General features: G+C 41.4%; 2 protein-coding genes across 2 annotated transcripts; one reads left to right on the top strand and one right to left on the bottom strand.

The window, feature by feature from the left end:
* Positions 1-13: 13 nt before the first annotated feature.
* Positions 14-4670, top strand: rrp8 (ribosomal RNA processing 8). Its single transcript, XM_029446366.1, has 8 exons — positions 14-205; positions 308-419; positions 932-1193; positions 1340-2177; positions 3118-3247; positions 3329-3435; positions 3525-3621; positions 4050-4670. The coding sequence occupies exons 2-8, from the start codon at positions 321-323 to the stop codon at positions 4161-4163; spliced, it is 1647 nt and encodes a 548-aa protein (XP_029302226.1). The 5' UTR covers positions 14-205; positions 308-320; the 3' UTR covers positions 4164-4670.
* Positions 4671-5178: 508 nt separating this feature from the next.
* On the bottom strand, positions 5179-15825 carry LOC115017900 (uncharacterized). The gene is made up of 14 exons (XM_029446617.1): positions 15733-15825; positions 13158-13487; positions 12747-13055; positions 10206-10487; positions 9958-10114; positions 9477-9634; positions 9098-9379; positions 8658-8957; positions 8284-8568; positions 8020-8182; positions 7204-7364; positions 6968-7043; positions 5744-5771; positions 5179-5603 (listed from the first exon to the last, which is right to left on the bottom strand). Exons 1-14 carry the CDS (start codon positions 15797-15799, stop codon positions 5454-5456), a joined length of 2748 nt encoding a protein of 915 aa, XP_029302477.1. The 5' UTR covers positions 15800-15825; the 3' UTR covers positions 5179-5453.
* Positions 15826-18415: the final 2590 nt, after the last annotated feature.

The raw sequence follows: 18415 nt of genomic DNA, 5'->3' as shown, positions 1-18415 counted from the left end.
CCACATGCGCCTGTAGCTCTGTTTTGCTTCCTTCACGCACATGAGACAAACCAACGTGGCTTCTACTTTTGAAAAGAAATTTCTGCAGCTTTGAAGTGTAGTTACATGTTTATAAAAGAAAAGTTTTTTATACAAACCCCGTCATCAACGAAACAAGCCGATTGACAAGAACAATAACTCGTCTTTCTGCCTCAGAGACACACGGGTGAGAGTTGCATTAGCAGAGTTAGCGCGTCGATGGAGTGACACTGGTAGAGTTGTGCTCATCTCCAGCTGTATTTTACATTTGTGTGTGTGTTTCTTACAGTCCTACAGGAAACATGTTTAATGAGGAAGAAGACTGGAGTGACGAACAAGACGCTCAAGTCCTGAGCACAACTGTCCTCAAAAACACCCAGAGCAGCAGCACAAATGTCAAGGTAAATGTACATTCAGCTTAGTTACCGGCTGCTAGCAAGTTGTATTACAATTAGGGATAGCTAGTATTTTCATTCCATCTATAATACAAATACGTATATTGTCCTGAGTTGTGTAAGTCCAACATACAATGCAGAAGATGGTACATCTGCTATAAAGGACAGCTTATTTTCTATAGTATGTTTTGTTTTTGTTTTTAATGATTTCTGATCTGAGAGACAGTCAAAAAGACATACAACACAAGTGTGGACATACACACACAATAACAAATATATATCTCTCTTACTGCTTTTCTCAACACATTCGGCAACATAAGAGCACACGCTACATTAAAGTCAAACTTCCCTTTTCCTTTAGAAAAACAGACATAAAAAAAAAACTTAATTCTGAAATGTAATTTGTAGCATAAGAACCCATTAAAAACGGCCTCAGTATGGGACAGTCTTCGACATGAGGCTGCACATTTCAGTTAAGGGACTAATTATTATGTTATCTGAATTTATCCCCTGATCAGTCCAAGTTGGTTGGAAAGAAGAGCCTGCTGCGGACCCTGCAGACACTGGGCTCAGTCCCAGAGTGGAAGAACGAAGACCATCAGCAGAACAGTGACAGTGAGGCAGAAGTGGTCCCGACACACACTAAGAGAAAGAAGAAAAGAAGCAAAAGGCGAAAGCAAGCAGAGACAACAGGAGAGTCGCAAGAGAATGGAGATGTAGTTCCGACTGTTACTGAGGAGAAACTTGGAACAAAAAAGACGAAGAAAGACAACAAATTTGGTGAGTAAACTGGTCACAGGCTTACATTTCATCACTTAATTTACATTTTAGATTGCTGTTAAGTATTCAATGGAATCAGAAACAGAACAAGGTAAACACAATGTAACTATGAGGTATTATATCAAAATGTTTTTTTTCTTCCTTAGGGACCCTAAAGGTAAAAAATCCATATGTGCGCAAGACAACGAATAAAGAAACAACCAAATCTGCAGAAGTGAATGTAAACAAACCAGAGAACACAGAGAAACTGAACAGACAACAGTGGAAAAAGAAAATGAAGAACAAGAGGAAATGTAAAAATAAATACAGCCAGAATAATCCTGAGGAGGAAGTTAAAAAGGCCGAATCTGCAGAGCAACACAAGCCAAAGGAAGAAGTCAAAATAGATTCAAATAGCAACAACAGTCAAACCCCAGCCAAGAAAAAGGAAAAGCAACGTAAACCACAGAAAAGGAAGAAGACTGAAGAGGACACTGACATCGCCGGTACAACGCTCAGAGAAGAAAAGCAGCGAATTGGTGGCAAAGTTGAAAAAAGTGCAACTGAATCTTCTGCAGAACAGAAAGCAGATGAACATGAAATGGAGATCCCAGATTATCAGCACCCGTCACCCATGAAAAGACTGAAACCTGAGTTGAGCAGAGAAGAGATTCTGAAAAGAGAGAAGCTACGGAAAATGCTCCACAGCCAGGAACCGGTCCAACAAGAGAGTCCTGCAGAGATGAAAGACGAGCAGGCGGTACCAGAAGAAGAGGTGAAACAGGACCGCTCTGCCTCCCTCAGGTCCCGCATGGAGCAGCAACTAGAGTCGGCTCGTTTCCGCTACATTAATGAAGTTTTGTACAGCACATCCAGCGGAGAGGCGAAGCGTATGTTCAAACAGGACCCGCAGGCTTTCGGGATCTACCACAGAGGATACACGGCGCAGGTTCAGAGATGGCCCGCCAATCCAGTGGACGCGATCATCTCTTACATTCGACTAAAGTGAGCTCTTAGACAATGTTATATTGTGCATGTAATTTAACATTTAGAATTTTATAGATTCTTCATTTCAGTTCATAACAATTAACAACAGTTTGTAATTTGGACATAGAAGTTAATTCTTGACCTTTTTTAAGAACAGAATGCAAAAGATAGTTTTGCACCGATGAGTTGAGACTTCGTTGCACATCTTGCAAAGGGTCAACGCATATTTTTGATGGTGATTTTACATCAAAAGATCTGTTGGTTTCTTCACCTCCATTTGATGGACAACCAAACACACACATGGACGTTCAAGGAATATTATAAGTCACACAATTCACAGTTGAGTTCAATGTGTGATGATTGAGTCCAATACATTTTCATCACAGCAAAGTCTGCAAAGTCAATTTCAATTCTTCACTCATTTCTTGAATTTGAGTGTTTTCTAAACTGCAACAGTATCTTAGAAAAACAAAAAGCAGTACTTTACAAAGACAGGAGATTCAGCACATACAAAGTTTGCTGATTCATTTGATTCACCGGGTGTGCTGAATTGAAATCCATCAATACAGTAACATAACAATCCTTGTTACAGACACACTTCTTTACTGTCAGCCTTTTAACGGGACCATCTCTACACCCCAAAAGAGTAAGAAGAATAAAATAGCCTTCACATTTCTTCTTGGGGGTCCAAAACTTCCATTATCTGCTGCATGCAGCGTATTATAATAATAATAATAATACTCTGCTGAATAGTAATGCAGGAGATAATGCTGCACTCTGGGTGTTGAATTGATGCTTCATGTGGCTGCTGTGAGAAGACTGTTAGTCAGTTTGTGGTCCTATAAACTTTATATCTGCATTGGTTCTGTGTTGATCCTAACTTAATTTAAAGGTGAGCTCTTCCCCTCAGTTTAATATCCTATGATTGTAAACTCATCAATTGTGTCATTTATTTCAGGCCTCCCTCTCTGGTGGTTGCAGACTTTGGTTGTGGAGACTGTAAAATAGCGCGCAGCGTGAAGAACAAAGTGCACAGCTTCGACTTGGCAGCTACATGTGAGCTTGTCACAGTCTGTGACATGGCCAATGTGAGTTGTTTTTCTGCACGCTAATTCACTTACAGTCGGTGTGATCGTTGGAAAATAAAATCACACATTCTATCTGTGCAGGTCCCGCTTCGTGACGCCTCTGTGGACATCGCCGTGTTCTGCCTTTCTCTCATGGGAACCAACCTGGCAGATTTTCTAGCAGAGGCCAATCGTGTCTTAAAGAAGGGGTAAAATATGTTATCTATTCAGTACAGGCACGGCAGATGTATGTATGTGTGCTATATGTCTGTATAACTGTTTCGCACAATTATTGTAGGGGTGTCCTTAAAATAGCAGAAGTGGCGAGCAGGTTTGAAAACATGCGGAACTTCGTCTCTGCACTGGCAAGCCTGGGATTCAAGATGGTGTCCAAGGTGAGGCAACGAACAAGATGAAGGGATAGAAACAACTTCATATGTCTACTTTCACCATTACGATTAAATATCAACCAAGTTAGCGCATGCATTGTCACTGACAGCTCATTCTCCTTTTATGAGAACCCTGAATAAGACTAAGCAAATGCATGTAAACATCTATATTTTAGTTTCCAGCTGTACAGACTTAATTAAACATTCAGAAAACACTATAGGTATCAGAGTTAGTACACTTGTAAGTAACAGAGAGACCTGGTGAAATGTATCAAAGTTAGATGAACATCATTAAAACAGCTCAATCTAAATAAGCGTTTAACCACATGATGGCCGCAGCTGTTACTCAAGTTAGCCTGTTCATAACACATCTACCCGGTGACTGACTGCATGTAAAGAGTGATCTGGGTTTTGTTTCTTTTTTTTCTCTTTAGGACTCAGAAAACACTCATTTCCATTCCTTTGAATTACTGAAGACTGGAGATGCTCCAGAAAATATAAAAACATTTGGACTGCAGTTGAGGCCCTGTGTCTACAAGAAAAGATGAATTTATGCGAGAGGACGTTATTCAAACAACGTCTGGGTGTGTGACCTTTTACTTCTTTTTCTTTTCTTTGAAGCAGTACGTTTGTGTATGTACAGCTCGGGTCCACTGTTTCTCAAAGCAGCAGTTGTACATTTGTATCTAAAATGTATTGTTTTTCATTACTACATTTGAAGCCACTGGTATTCACAGATTTCAACTATTGAATGATCTGCATTATGTCTTACATGATTTTTCATGTAATACAGGTCTCTGTAATCATATGCCATCAATATCCAAATGCATGCAGGTTTCCTCCCATTGCCTCTGGTTTAATATGTTCTGATCAGGGAAATAACCAAGGTGTGTTTTAGTTGGAATGAAAACCCTCATACATGTTTGGATGGCACATCACACTAAAAAGCCACCAATTTAGTGAAAATAGTGAAGAAAAGTTGTAAATGTTAAGAGTTTCCTGTTGAAAGATTCTGACAATTCTGGAAGAAATAAAAGCCACATGTTTAAAATGAATCTGTCTTGTGACTGTTTGATACCAAGAAGCACTGGTTTGATTGATTGATTTTTCTTTTTGTAGTAAAGTACAGCTTTGCGTTGTGTGATGCTAAACCTATACAATTACCGTTTTATTTTGATTACTTCAAGAAACTATTAACGGCAAATAGATCTTTGAGGAGTTCTGAGTGAAAACTTAAAAAGGAAACTGATGTTTCTTTTGTGGTTGTGACTAAAACCTGGTTCACTCAGTTGTGTGTGTAATCATTGGCCACAAGAGGGTGTAACAACACCAACCTAATGTGGGCGGAGGAGCTGTAAGATGAGTGAGTGCATCTGGATCATGTACTGAATGAGAATATATTTATAGAGTCGCTCCTTCAGTACAGCAGATGGTCCTCACTGATTTAGTCGACCAAATATACCACGAGGGCAGATGGTGTGAAGCTAAAGTCAAAGTCATATCTTCTATTTCTGGAGATGTTTGTCGTAGTTCAGTCATGGTAACAAATTAAACAAAAAAAAGTTATATTTGTGTGATTTTATAGACAAATACTCAGAATATACAATTTCCATAAAAAACGTACAAAATTCAAGTAAGATGAAAAAGTGCTAAATTAATGCGTTATAACTCATATTTCAGTACATAAAAATGATCTGACTTCTAAAGCTGAACTCTAAACATACACTTAAATCATAAACAATGCTGTAGTTCCAGTAAGCCTTTATATAGTTTGTGCACAATGTAAAGCAAAATGTGTAATCCAAAGGGTTTTTCCATTTTAATCTTTTTATAAATGTTCACACTGTAGTCTTCACATCAATGACTATGGAGTAACTGACCAGCTGAGCGTAGTCCTTACTGTTGTTTTCTGTCACTGCTGGCTTCTTCACCTCAGGAGAGCCGGGCTCTTGCATCAGAGAGGTCAAGGCCGAGAGAGAATCCTTCTTCTGAATTATTTAGAGCGAGTGTCCAACAACAAGAAAGAAAAAGAAAAGACGGAAACAGGTTGGGAGACTGTTAAAACTTGCACAATAAGGGAGCAAAACCAGAATAAAAAACCTTGCATGCCAACTGAATTTATTCATACCTTATATTTATTCTTGCTATTTCCTTTGCTGTAAAACAAAAAAAGATATGAATCATATGAATAATCCTGTTTTTTGAGGAATTTGTAGGGCTGAACAACACCACTAGATGGCACTGTGACTTAATCTGACACATTGAGTTCAGTTCAAATGGGCAAGTTGCAGGTGTGAATGCGTTATGTTACAGGAATATCAATGGAGACAGACAGGAAGTCGGGACCCGAGTCCTCATCATTGCTCTCTAATGTCAGAAGCAGAAGCTCACTTTATACATTTATGACCTCAATGACAACCCAATGAATACCTGCTAGTGTCCCCAGTAGTGGAGGGGAGGGTGAGGGGGGTTAACGCTGTCCCAAAATAGCTTTTCTCCCGGGGAGTCATGTTTTCTTGTGCACGCTTGTTGTCAGTGTGTGACTGACCTTCCCAAATTAGCCTGACACGACCCTCCCACTCGAGCAGGGGATAACGGGACCGAGGATCTGTCAACCAATGGCACCTTGACCAAATGTTCTGACCAGAGAGCCGGGCCTATTGAAATAGGTTCTAAACCGCTGTTGTGCTGCACAGTGCAGCTTTATTCACACCGAGGCCGGATCTGATTCTCACAAACACACTTGAGAGAAGTTAGATTTGGCAGTGAGTGCAAAAATGTGGAAACTTCTGCATGCAGTAATCATAAACCGTTTGTGACAGATATCCCACATCAGTCGTAAAAGTCGAGTGATTCACTGTATTTTTCCAACAGCAACAAGATTAGAGATGGCTTTGTGGATTTTTTTCATTGATGAATGGCAGCTTGAATTTCATTATTCTAATAACTTCCGAAGATGTGGACTTTTTTTAATTTAACCTTTTATCTTCGCTTCTGTAATGTGGCATTGGGGATAATGGGCCAACAAACAGCAGTTTTCTGCAGAATGTGCCAGAAGTAACACTGCTAAAAGCCATAGCAGGAAACTAGATAATAACGGTTCATCTCATAGACAGAGGTCACGTCTTCTACCTGTCTGCAAGCAGGGCTGCGGTCGCACCTTTCTGCTTCAGCCACATTGCTTCCTGTTTGTGAATAACAGCCTGATACTGGGGTTTTGGTGAGTTGGGTTAACGATCCGCGCATCCTGTTTGTCTCGTATTGTATGCCACCGGCAGCGTTGCACTCATTTGCTCGTCAACACATCACCGGTCGAGCTCCAACCTGTCACCTGTGGAGGCATTTAACTCACCAGTACACCCAGAGGATGACGAGGAAGATGGGGATGATGGCCAAGGCCGAAGACATGCAGATCATGACCACAAGGGCTGAAACACAGACACAGTTGTGTAAGCCACAAACGAAAATCTCAGCAAACCTCGTATTGAAACTCAAAAACATACCTGAGCATGTTCATATGATCAGAATGTCTTGAGGTAACATGTCACTCTGATTGTAGATGGAAGATGCAGCATGTTTAGTACTCACCAAACAATTTGTCTTCGCTCGTGACCTCCACTTGAATGTTGACTGTGGCTGTGTGGTGATAGAATGACGCCTGGCAGCTGTAAAGGCCTTCATCCTGCTCAGTGAGCTCTGACTGGAAGACCATTGCAGTCCCATCCATTTGGACAAACGAGCCATCACTCCTGAAACACAAGTGACTTTATTTATTTTATTGTGAACTAAACACTTGAAAAGACTAAAACCAACAATGTGTGTTAGTCCATCTCTCAAACATTTCTGACTTCCCTACTCTGTCTTCACTCCATCTTTGCCTATTAAACACATACATTTAAAAAAAAAACTTGGATCACAAACTTTAAAGGTTTTTTTGTTTGCTCAATAATTTCCTAATTCCTTGTATCTTTTTTTTGTAAATGTTGCTCAAGTACATAACAGGAGTATTGCATTAGTTGAGGGCTATTTTCTGTTGCACATTAATACACATTTGGTGCTCTAGTGAGTGTTTACGGCTGCAGGGTGTGTGCGTGTGGATCTGCCCATGTGTTAACAGTTTTTCACAATAGGACTATGGCACAGAGAAATAAGCTGTATCAGACCTTGGCTACACTGATAATCAATTCATTGTTGGTTATAGTCTTTTCGTGCAATTTGTTGACAGTAAAAAACTATGCTGGATAATATTCATTTTGAAGAAACAATCCAGTTGACATTTTCAGCCTGATAATTTAAAAGTGTATCAGCTCATATAGATGGGGAGAACATTGCATTTTGTACAACACACTGCATACAGGTGCTTCCTCCTGATGATTAGGTGCTAGATAATAGAGGATACACCACCTTTTACAGTTGAGGTTGTATTCTGGTACGTTGCCTTCGACTCGAAGCAGTACTCTCTGGCTGTGATGATCTTCCTGGAGAGCCAGTCTGTGTGTGATTGCTTCATCACCGTAGCGGCTCTGCAGAGGAGTCGTGTGGTTTAAGACTCTCACAGAGGAGATATCTGCAGAGAAGTCAGTTAAACCTTGAAGATGAACCATATATCTTTGGATCAACAAATGCAGTTGTGCAGGTTCATATCAGTATTGTTTGTGTTAAACTCACAGTATCTGGGGATGTGAATGGTCTTTTTCTCCGTTGCTCCATGTTCAAAATGATACGCACAGGTCAAGTCCTGCCCCTCATGAAGGGCCAGAGGGAACAGATAAGTCAGCCTGGCTTTCCGGACACGCCCTTCATTCTTTAAATGCAGGGATGTTTGGCCTTTGACATTTTCTGGAAGGACCCAGGCGAGGTTGGTCTCGACATCCTCCCCTCTGCAGTCACACACTGCCAACCAGAGGGGAGAGTCCTGCTGTCTCACCACAGACACACTCATCAGAGGGGCTTCTGAAAAATAAAACAAGGGGGTGATAGGAATGGGATGAGCAGCTGTGTGATTCAGAGAGAGAAATATCTCAAAGAAAGAAATAACGTACTCTGCACAAGAATGTGTATTGTTCTTTTTTCTGGTGCCTCCAGGCTCGGATGCTCCACCGTGCACGTCAAATTCTGACCAGAATACAAAGAAGACACAAAGTGCGCAGAGCTCCGGGCCGATACCAAACCATCAGCCTGGACTTCGGTCTCAGACAGATAACTGATGCTGTTGTCACTGTTTCCAACATGCCAGGTAATGGTTGCTGCAGGGGCAACGCTGTCCACAGAGCAGTCCACCTTTGTGAACTTGTCACCGTCTTTCCACTCAAAGCTTGAGTTGATGGTGATGTTGGGGCGAGCTGCGTGGGAAAGAGAAGTTAAACTTCAGGAAAGTGAGAGGTTTCTTTTGAGGAATAGATAAAGATCTATGGTGCTTATACGGCCAAATGTGTCCAGTACTCAGACAAAAACTATCCATCGCAAGATTTGTTGAACATACCGCAAAGAGGGAGGGTTATGCTTCTGTTCTCTGGCTTCTCAAACGCAGGGTGATTTATCACGCACTCTGCAGTGAGCTCCCAAGGCGAGCAGGCAGGGAGGAGTAAAACTCCCCTGACGGAGTGGCTTCCATTATGAGAAGTGAAATTGAACCAAGAGACTTCAGACACACCCTCTGGTAGAAGCCAGGACATGTTGGCTGCAGGAACAGCATCAGCTGCTGAGCACTCAATCACCTTGTGTCCATCTTTAGTATGAAAGTCAACGTGTATTGTGGGAGGAACTGAGAGGAGAGAAAGTTCCACATCAATATTTCATAGTCAATGTCGACAATTCAAGATGTAGTCATGAAAGAAATATATGCAAAGAGGTTCACCTACCAGGCTGTGTAACTGTGACATTAAACTTGAGCGTTGCTTTAAGATGGCGATACGAGAATAGAAATTCATACAGGCCGGCATGCTGATGATTCACAGGACCATGAACTGTGAGGTTGCTGCCAACCAGCTCCACACCCTCAGGCAAGGGCCCACCATCTCTAAGGGGCAACACAAGCAAGAATACAAAGAGGTAGTCATGTTTTAGTAATAAAGTTTTACCAACAATAAAATCTGACTGTTATTTCAATCAGGAAACATGTCTAAATCTGGTTCCTGCCGTCTGTCACTTGTGGTTTGGTGCCACCAAGCATGTTACCACATCCTATGCAGTCGGTTGTTTCTGTCTGCATGTACTCGAGAAAAAAGTATTGATGTTACCTGTTGTCGTCAATACATTTCCCCACAAGAAAAAAAGAAATAAGACACACTTAACAAAAACAAAGAAACAGAACAAAAGTTTATGTTACCAAATATGTCTTACTTTTTGCAGGTAACGTTGTAATGTGGCACATTCCCCGTGACTTGCAGGTTGATGACGGTGTCACTCTGTCCGTCCTGCAGCTCTAAAGATTCAGTGCCTTGCAAGTCGTCACGGTTACTTCCCAGCCCTGAAAGCAATAGCTGAACTCCTGACAAATCTGTGGAATAGAAAGCACATATTTTTATGTGACTTCTACCTCATGAGTATCAGCAGAGTTTTTCCAAAGGTGAAACACTGATAAAACTTACAGAAAGACGGCAGTGTTATGACTCGCGACACTTTGTGTGTAAATGTGGGGTGGTCAAACACACAGGTGACATTGCGCCCCTCGTACACGGTCACAGGGAGGAGGACTGAGTTTGTCTGTGTGTCTGAGTCTGTGTTGTTCTCTCTCTGCAGCTCTTCGTCCGTGTTCAAAGCCAAGGCAATGTCAGCGTCAGGTCTCCCTCCAGACGAAATGCACGAGACCACCCAGAACTCACTTCCTCCTTGTTGTACCATCTCTGCTTTAATGGTCACATTTGGCCTCGCTGAAGAGCAGGAAGAAGAAAGGCGAGAAGAGTTATTCTTTCACATGGTCTAATGTTTTTTCCAGCAAATTAAAAAGTCAGATATCAAGTTGAGGCTCAGGGTGTTTTTGTTGAATAGAAAGCCGGGGCCGGATGAGCTGAATGTTAGCTAAACACAAGCCGTGAGGGGCTTCTGCTTGGGTTTTGGAGTGCTGACTTAAGCTTATCACCTGTCCCATCTGTTGGCCGGGCTGCAGCTGAGAGCAGATGTCTAGCCCAGCTGCTGTCTAACCAAAGCTGAGAGAACCGCAGGATTTAATATAGGGAATCAGCAGAGATCAGAGTCTATTAGCAAATACATTAATGTTGTGTTGTCATGCAATAGCTAGCCATCGCTAATGAGTTGGGGAAGGGAATGTACAATTAAAGTGAATTAAAGCGCTTTGGCTTTAAAGATGTCATCTGTTAACACCTACAGTTATGCATGGATTAACCACTGCGGTTAGAAAACGATTTTAGCTTCAGTACTTCAGTGGGGTGTCAATGTATCAAAGACAAATGAGCTGGCATGACTGGCTCACATGGGTGTAATTTATAGTATGGACTATCCCTACCACCTAAAATTGTCCCCACCACATGTTTTATTTTAATAGCATATGCGTTTTAAATAAAACATAGTTTCCATCGAAGGGTTAAATCCCTCTATTGGCATTTGTTCACTTTGGTTTACATACATACATCCATGTGATTGCTGGAGGGAATTTTGGATGTAAACGCAGTGCTTACAAACCAAAATAGTTAGGTAGCATCTATATCCTACTTAGCTAACATTAACAGATAACGTAGTTAACTAGCAAACTAAATGTGTGTTGTGCACCATAGGGTGATTTGTGCTATTAATGTTACTTATGACTTGGGTAACAACCGTTCTTGTTCTACCTGTTGGCCTAATCGCTGTGTGGCTCCGCCCTCGGGTTCCTCTAGTTAACATTACAATTAATTGTTTTCTGATTGACTGATTGAACCTCTTGCAATATTCCATTTTAATAAAAATGTACGTCCCCACCACTTTCCGAATCAAACCTACCCCCTTGCTGTCTCATGCTAATGCTAGCAAGGCAGCTAAATGCAGCCTTACACCACCAGGGGTCATCTCAATTTGAAACAGACAGTCCGAGAGGAAGAGCATGAGAGCTTTTAATGGTTGATGACCAAATTGAAATGGTTCTAACGAGCAGCATTATGTTGCACCACATAAGAGCATTTACTTAGTTTGTCTGGGCCACCTGATTTACGTGATTTGTGCAAGAGGCAGTGGATGTAACACACTACATGTAGGTTGGGAACTTGGAAATTGCTGGTTTAGTTGAGGTAACAACAAAACCAAACTTGTGAGGGTTTTTGTAGCTTTGCTATCAGCCGTTTCTTGCCAGCTTGGGTTGTATGTGCTTACGTTTTGCTTTAATGTTATATTTGACTTCTAGATGTTAGTGCCATCTGGGGATGAATATATGCTTGATTTAAAAAACAAAAAAATAAATGACATCTATGTTAATAGTTGGTAATCTGCCATATCAGATTATTTTTGCCACTTGGAGGCAGCAGAAACAAGTTGTGAATACAGCATTGACATACTTTTTAAGCATTCAGCAAACATGGAGCAACATTAGCATTCAGTCAAGTTTCCTGGCCACATAGCAATTGTCATTTGATAAAAAATATATAAATATTTAGATTTGACCAGCTTTCTACCTCATAAAAGTCTAAAGGTAAAAGAAAACATTGTAACTAAATTAAGATAGTGTCCTTGATCATTAATACTTTATGGTGTGTAAGAACTTTGTTGAAGATGAAAGTTGGAAAACGGTTTTTCACCATTCAACCAAAAATCGTTAATATTTGATTAATAAAAAAATCAAAACAATTAACTGAAGAAATGCAGCCAGCAAATGGCTCGCTGCACTGTGGTATGTTATCAATGAGTTATTGGGTTGTCGCTGCATTATAGTGTTCCGAATGAAAAGAGTGCATTCCCACATGAATGCATTGCATTGTGCAATGTGATTTATGGTCTGTCACTGTGTATGTGGAGCAGAGTGGGAAGGAACGGCCAGCGTGAAAAATCAGCAGGAAAAAGTTATTGTGTTGTGAGATGCTGAGTCATAATGCACGATTACAAAAACCTCCGACTGGTGATGCAATACAATATGTCCCCTCCTAGCAGCACAGATGGACTAGCACACCAATACGGACAATGCTCAGCTGTGAGTGTGAGCTTACTGTAGGTTTCCACCCTCACTCTGGTGAGTTTTGGGTTTGGGAGGGTCGGGTGTTGAACCACGCAGGTCACACTGTCCTCGTCTTGCAGATGGGTGGGGAAGCGGAGGATGCTGCTCAGGGTGGAGGTGCCGTTTGAGTGCACAGTTTCACTCACGCTCACAGTAAAAGGGTAATCTGAAGGAGAACGGCCATCGACCAACCAGGTGATCTGAGGCACGGGCCGGCCACCGACCGCAGAGCACGACACCGCCTGGTAGTCAGAGCCGTTTATGGTCTCTGCATTCACCAGGATCTGAATATCAGGCCGAGCTGTGAAGGAATGAAGTAAACATGTGAAACCTCACCCGGCTAATTTTTAGTCATAGTAGTGATTGACTTAAAGAATAAACACACATTATTGGCTTGGCTTACCTATTACAGTGAGGAATACGCTGCCAGAATCACTCTCTGCCTCTGATTCAAACTCACAGAGGTATTCTCCCTCTGCTTCCACACTGTGCACCTTCATCTTAACTGTGAGGTTGGTGAGAGAGACTGGGCTTGAAATGTTTTCGCGGCTAAAGGGTTTACCATCAGTAAATCCTGCCAGTCGCTTGGTTTTCATTTTGGAGTTAATCTTTCGTTTCCACTCGGCGCTCTCGATCTTGCTCTCGCCCAGATATATACATCTCAGGTAGACGTCTTCTCCCAGGACTGCTGTGATGTTGTGTGTGATCTCAAGAACTGGCTCTTCGCTCAGACCTAAGTTACAGAACAACACAATGTTCAATAACAATCAGAGGTCCTAAGTTTACCTGAACAGCCCTAAGATTGCAAACACTAGCAAAGCAGAAATGTCATTTTGAAAATGAAAAATCCTGAAATGGAAAATAGAAAACCTTAAAATGTAAATGCTTCAATTAAAAGATGAAATGCAAAAGCTTAGAATATAATGTGCAATTGGAAATTAAAACCTAAATGACGATTATAAAGAGTAATCAAATCGTTTAAATATAAAGTTTTGTTTCCTGAAAACGAAACCTTATAATCTGCAGTTTGCAAATGAAAGGGTTAACCCTAACCCTAATGCTAGATGAAAAGTCAGGGTAATTAAAATCAATCCTGAAGGGAACATAAATATAAAAACTTAATTTCATGGCAATCCATCTAATAGTTGTTGGCGCTAGAGGAAAAGTCATCCCCAAAGTCAGCAGGATACATTCTCTGGGGATCATGAATGTCTTTATAAAACATCCAATAGTTTGTGACATATTTCAGACCGGAATCCGGATCAAAGTGGTGGACCAACCCAACAATAAATAGCTAATGAACTGCATTTATAAATCGCTTTTCTAGTCTTAATGACCGCTTAACACAAGCCAGCATTCACCCATCCCCAAACATATTCAGACACTGGTGGCTGAGGCTACCATACAAGGTGCCACCTGCTCATCAGGAGCGATAAACATTCACACTCACAGGAGCAATTTGGGGTTCAGTATCTTGCCAAGCACACGTCGACCTTCTGTTTAGTGGACGACCCACTCTACCTCCTGAGCTTAAGACACAGCCCAAACCAATGGTGCCATATGTGCTACCATGGCTAACAACCATTGAGCTGCAACCTAAAAACTCCCATGAAGGTATAAGTTAAAGACTTCCCCTTCAATAATCAAAGGGCTGAAGACAGAACTTGGACTTTGTGCACACAATGACACTTGGCAAATGCAACATTATCCCCCTCAGTGTATATTCAGTACAAGACTCCATTATGTTAATGAAATGAAAACAGTCCAAAAGCTACGCCCTGATCCATACCCAGACAGCGACGGCCGATCAGCCACGGTTAGGGGAGGTTTCACTGGAAAGGACATTTAATAGAAGCTGACAGGTTTTAACACTTACAGAAAGGACAGTGTGCAGACTCCAATGCATACAAAGTCCCTTTCATCCCACTTCCTCGGCTGACTTTATCAAAGTGCACCTGAGGACACATTTTGCCCCATCAGCCAACTGAAGCCAAGAACCTCTCCTCAGCTTTAGATGCATGATGAGTAAAAGTATGCTGCTGCCCTGCTTCATGGAAAACCGCAGAGCACACATTCAGCTGCTGCAGTCTAAACTAAACTGTTTGTATCAAACGCTGTAAAAGCTGAAACTCTGTTGGTCTTACTATACATCACAGCAAATGGAAACAATGTGAAGAGCCTCCCAAGCCTTTTAAGAGGACACAGAGGGAGAGAAATAAATATGCTGGATCAGTTCAATTATGCCTTGTGGGTTTATAATTCATTTGTCCTTGCAGGTTATTGCCAAAATAAATGTCAGCCAAGCACGGAAAAGGCACACCTTAAGGATACTAAGTAATAACTGAGAGAAAATAAATCAGTTATTCATGCACTGCATCATATTTCCTGAGACCCAGGGGCTTCTTTTTCTCACCAAACAGCAGCTCTTCCTTCGCAGACTGGGGATGTGGTAAACAAATAAGGCTTTCAACTTTAAAAAAACAGAGCTTTTTCACATGTTTAAACTTAATCTCCAGCTGGAAGTCCCGGTGACTCTGCAGAAACAAAGACTTCATAGTGAAAGTAGAAACTGTACAGTACGATCTCTACATAACTGGAGGCTGCCGAGGGCCTTCCCCTCACAAAGAAAACCCTTAACGACCCTCATATATTAACTTTTAAAAGGCTGTAAGGAAACTAATGTGGCTTTAGGTGACACCGCTGGCCAATAGTAATGAACTGACTCCAGGAGTAACAATGCCAACATGCCATCAGCAAATATATTGCAGAAATAGTTATTATTTAGTGCATTTAAGATGCATTCAGCATGTGGCTTTATTGCCTGGGTGCATTTGTAATTGGACTAATCACTTAGGAAAAGCACAGCAGCACTGCTTAGTGTAAATGCCATAGGTTAAACAAGACCTTAAGGGCCAGTAAAATAAGCCCATAAACAGCTGACAGTCACAGATGGATTGATTGTAACCCTGCAGACTTACCCAGAATGTCCAAGCAGTGAGCAACATTTAGGACAAAACCCAAAATCAACAGCCCTGAGCATCCCATGATGGTGTCATTGAGTCAAATAGAGTTGGATCAACTGACTGTATGTAAGGCATAAGGATATTTAAAGTGTGTGTGTGTGTGTGTGTTCTGTGGTTTATGGTTAGAGGTATACACCCTCTACAGCTGACACTGACGTTTGTGCCTTTGTGTGTGCATGTTTGCTGCCACTCTGTACAGATACACACACACACACACACACACACACACACACACACACACACACACACACACACACACACACACAGACAGTGTAAAAGCGCTACTCATTTTTTGCTCTCTAAAATAAAAATGGTGCTTCCGTGTCTCAGACTTGCATTTCACCGTTTTCACTTCAGAGTCTGTAATTCTCCAAGTCGCCATGCACTATGTGTTTGTTCAGTTTATTCAGCCACCCTATATAGCAGGGCGCCAAGGGAAGTGGTAAAGCCATACATCATTGATACCATCCCGTCCCTGGTGGGGCACTCAGAGTCTGCCTGTCTACGAGACAGCTCGCTCCTGCTGCTCATGCCCTGCAGTTTGGGAAATCACTCACTTCTGGGTATTGTTTTATGGCATAATGCTCCTCTAATTCACTTTGAGGCTGTGTGTTATTTTTTACTCAGACATATTTGCAAGTACAATTTGTCACCCTGCGAGGAAAACTGCAAACAGAAACCAATGTGGGGTGAGAAAGTTAACGATGTTTTGCACAGGGATCAGCATTGCACAGCATTTGAAGTCGGTCTATGAGAGATTGACGTTTTTTATTTCCTGCTCAAGTTGACCAACTTTAGTGTTGAGTCATCAAGACCACAGGAGGATGACAGTGAATGAAATGACCCGGAAAAGAAGATATTGCTTCCAACACATTTAGATTGTGTGTGGTTTGTAACGGCTTTTTGAGTCATCTGGTATGAAACTGGCAGCAGTAGTGAGACATTTTATAGCCTGTGAAAGGAGGTTTTACAATGAAGAAAATAGTTGTCTCATCCTCTTCTCAGCAGCAAAGCATACTGTGGTGAACTGTACCTTTAAAGCCTCAGTCGTATCTACTTTGCATGGCAAGAGAATGAAGGAGTTAGACACCTGAATCATGAATTTAAGAGCAGAGGAAGGAGCATGAGCAACATCCAGGGCTTATTAGTCTGCTCAGTTTAAAAATCAGATGTTTAATCCCTTAAAGTCATTTATTTCACCCTCATTTCAGCTTCAAAGGGTTTTAAGAAATGTGTATCCAAGGATTAATCATATCTTGCATATTGAATTATTGTTTTTATAAGTGAGATTGAAAGGAAGATGAAGGGAAGCAAATTGTTTTAATCAATATTAACAAATCATAGAAATCATCTTCTGAACCGCACATTTAGATGAGAGGGGTTTTGTCGGCATGATCTAAGCGAGATTAAAGCTCTTATTACTTCCAGTCTTGCTCTCTGACTTGATTATGACTGCGGTGATCATATCTCCGGAAGGTAAAACACAGTTCAGTCTATTAACATGCTACATTTGATTTGAGGGCAAACACTTGACACAGAGTCGAGTTCTTCTCTTAAACCCCGTGTAATCACATGAAAATGGAGCTGGTGGTCATTTTTCCGGCTTATTAAATTACCTGAAGTGCTTATTCCCTGAAGGTGTAAGCGGACGTGGACTTTGGAGAAGGAGTCTGGAAATCTTCAGTCTTTTCCGGGTGTGCCCTATACTGTCTGCGAGCTAATGCATTTTACTGGCTGTGAATTGTTAACATTTCACAGACAACTTTCTTATAGATTTCACAGATGTACAACCGACATCCTTTTCACCTTGCTGGCTTTCTCTTTATCTCTCTCTTTGGACACACATGCGGAAATTCAGCTGGATAAAAAAGGTAGTTGGTGATCAGCCAGTAATAATGTGTGTGCAATAAAGCACCGGCAAGCCTGCCTGTTAGGCGTTGTGTGGTAACCTACTTAACTCTGTGGAGCCTTATCATCCCTTTCTTCAGAGGAGGGAAATCACTGATCATCTGCACCATCTCTTCCTGCTGTTATTCATTCACAGCTGAATTATCACCAACCCCCCCAGCACTCCCACACACAAAGGTGCTTGAATAGATTCCACACCAAAGCAAAACTTGATTGATTTGCCACATACCAATCTGAGTCACATAACAGTTTTGCCGTGTGACACTGCTGGCATTGTGTACAAAGGAAAATAAAATAAAGATACAAATGAGATATATCAGTACCGCCGGCATACCCCTCTCTCTGGGGTTTATCTTGAAGCACAAGGTAATACTGTTCACGCTTAAAGAGACATGTGTGGTCTGCAGTACAGAGGAAGGAGAAACAGTCTGGTTGAAACAGTCTCTTGTTTCAGAGCATTTGTCGCTAAAAAAAAGAAGTTTTAAATTTTGACTTTTTAATGCGTCATGAGACTTTTTAACCTGGCTTTAAAGTAAAAAGCATTAGCAGAAAGAGTACAAATATATTGTCGGCCAAATGCAGGCCTACTTAAAATAATAGTTCGACATTTTGGGAAATAATTTGCTTTATTGCAGAGCCGGATGTGAAGATCGATACCACTCTCGTGCTTAAGCTTAGCTCAGCTTAAAGACTGGAAACAGGTGGAACCAGCAAGCCTGGCTCTGTACAA

This window comes from Cottoperca gobio, chromosome 13, assembly GCF_900634415.1.
Source record: "Cottoperca gobio chromosome 13, fCotGob3.1, whole genome shotgun sequence".
In the NCBI taxonomy this organism is placed as follows: domain Eukaryota; kingdom Metazoa; phylum Chordata; class Actinopteri; order Perciformes; family Bovichtidae; genus Cottoperca; species Cottoperca gobio.
Note: the sequence above shows the minus strand (reverse complement) of the source record. Positions and strands in the feature narration are given on the sequence as shown.

Bases quoted from the DNA above. Each gene is read 5' to 3' on its own strand.
- rrp8 (XM_029446366.1), top strand. From the start codon at position 321: ATGTTTAATGAGGAAGAAGACTGGAGTGACGAACAAGACGCTCAAGTC. The intron at 420-931 runs GTAAATGTACAT...TCCCCTGATCAG, and splicing joins GCAGCAGCACAAATGTCAAG to TCCAAGTTGGTTGGAAAGAA. The intron at 1,194-1,339 runs GTGAGTAAACTG...TTTCTTCCTTAG, and splicing joins GAAGAAAGACAACAAATTTG to GGACCCTAAAGGTAAAAAAT.
- LOC115017900 (XM_029446617.1), bottom strand. From the start codon at position 15,799: ATGGGATGCTCAGGGCTGTTGATTTTGGGTTTTGTCCTAAATGTTGCT. The intron at 8,569-8,657 runs GTACGTTATTTC...TTTATTTTTCAG, and splicing joins AATACACATTCTTGTGCAGA to AAGCCCCTCTGATGAGTGTG. The intron at 7,044-7,203 runs GTGAGTACTAAA...TCTGTGTTTCAG, and splicing joins GAGCGAAGACAAATTGTTTG to CCCTTGTGGTCATGATCTGC.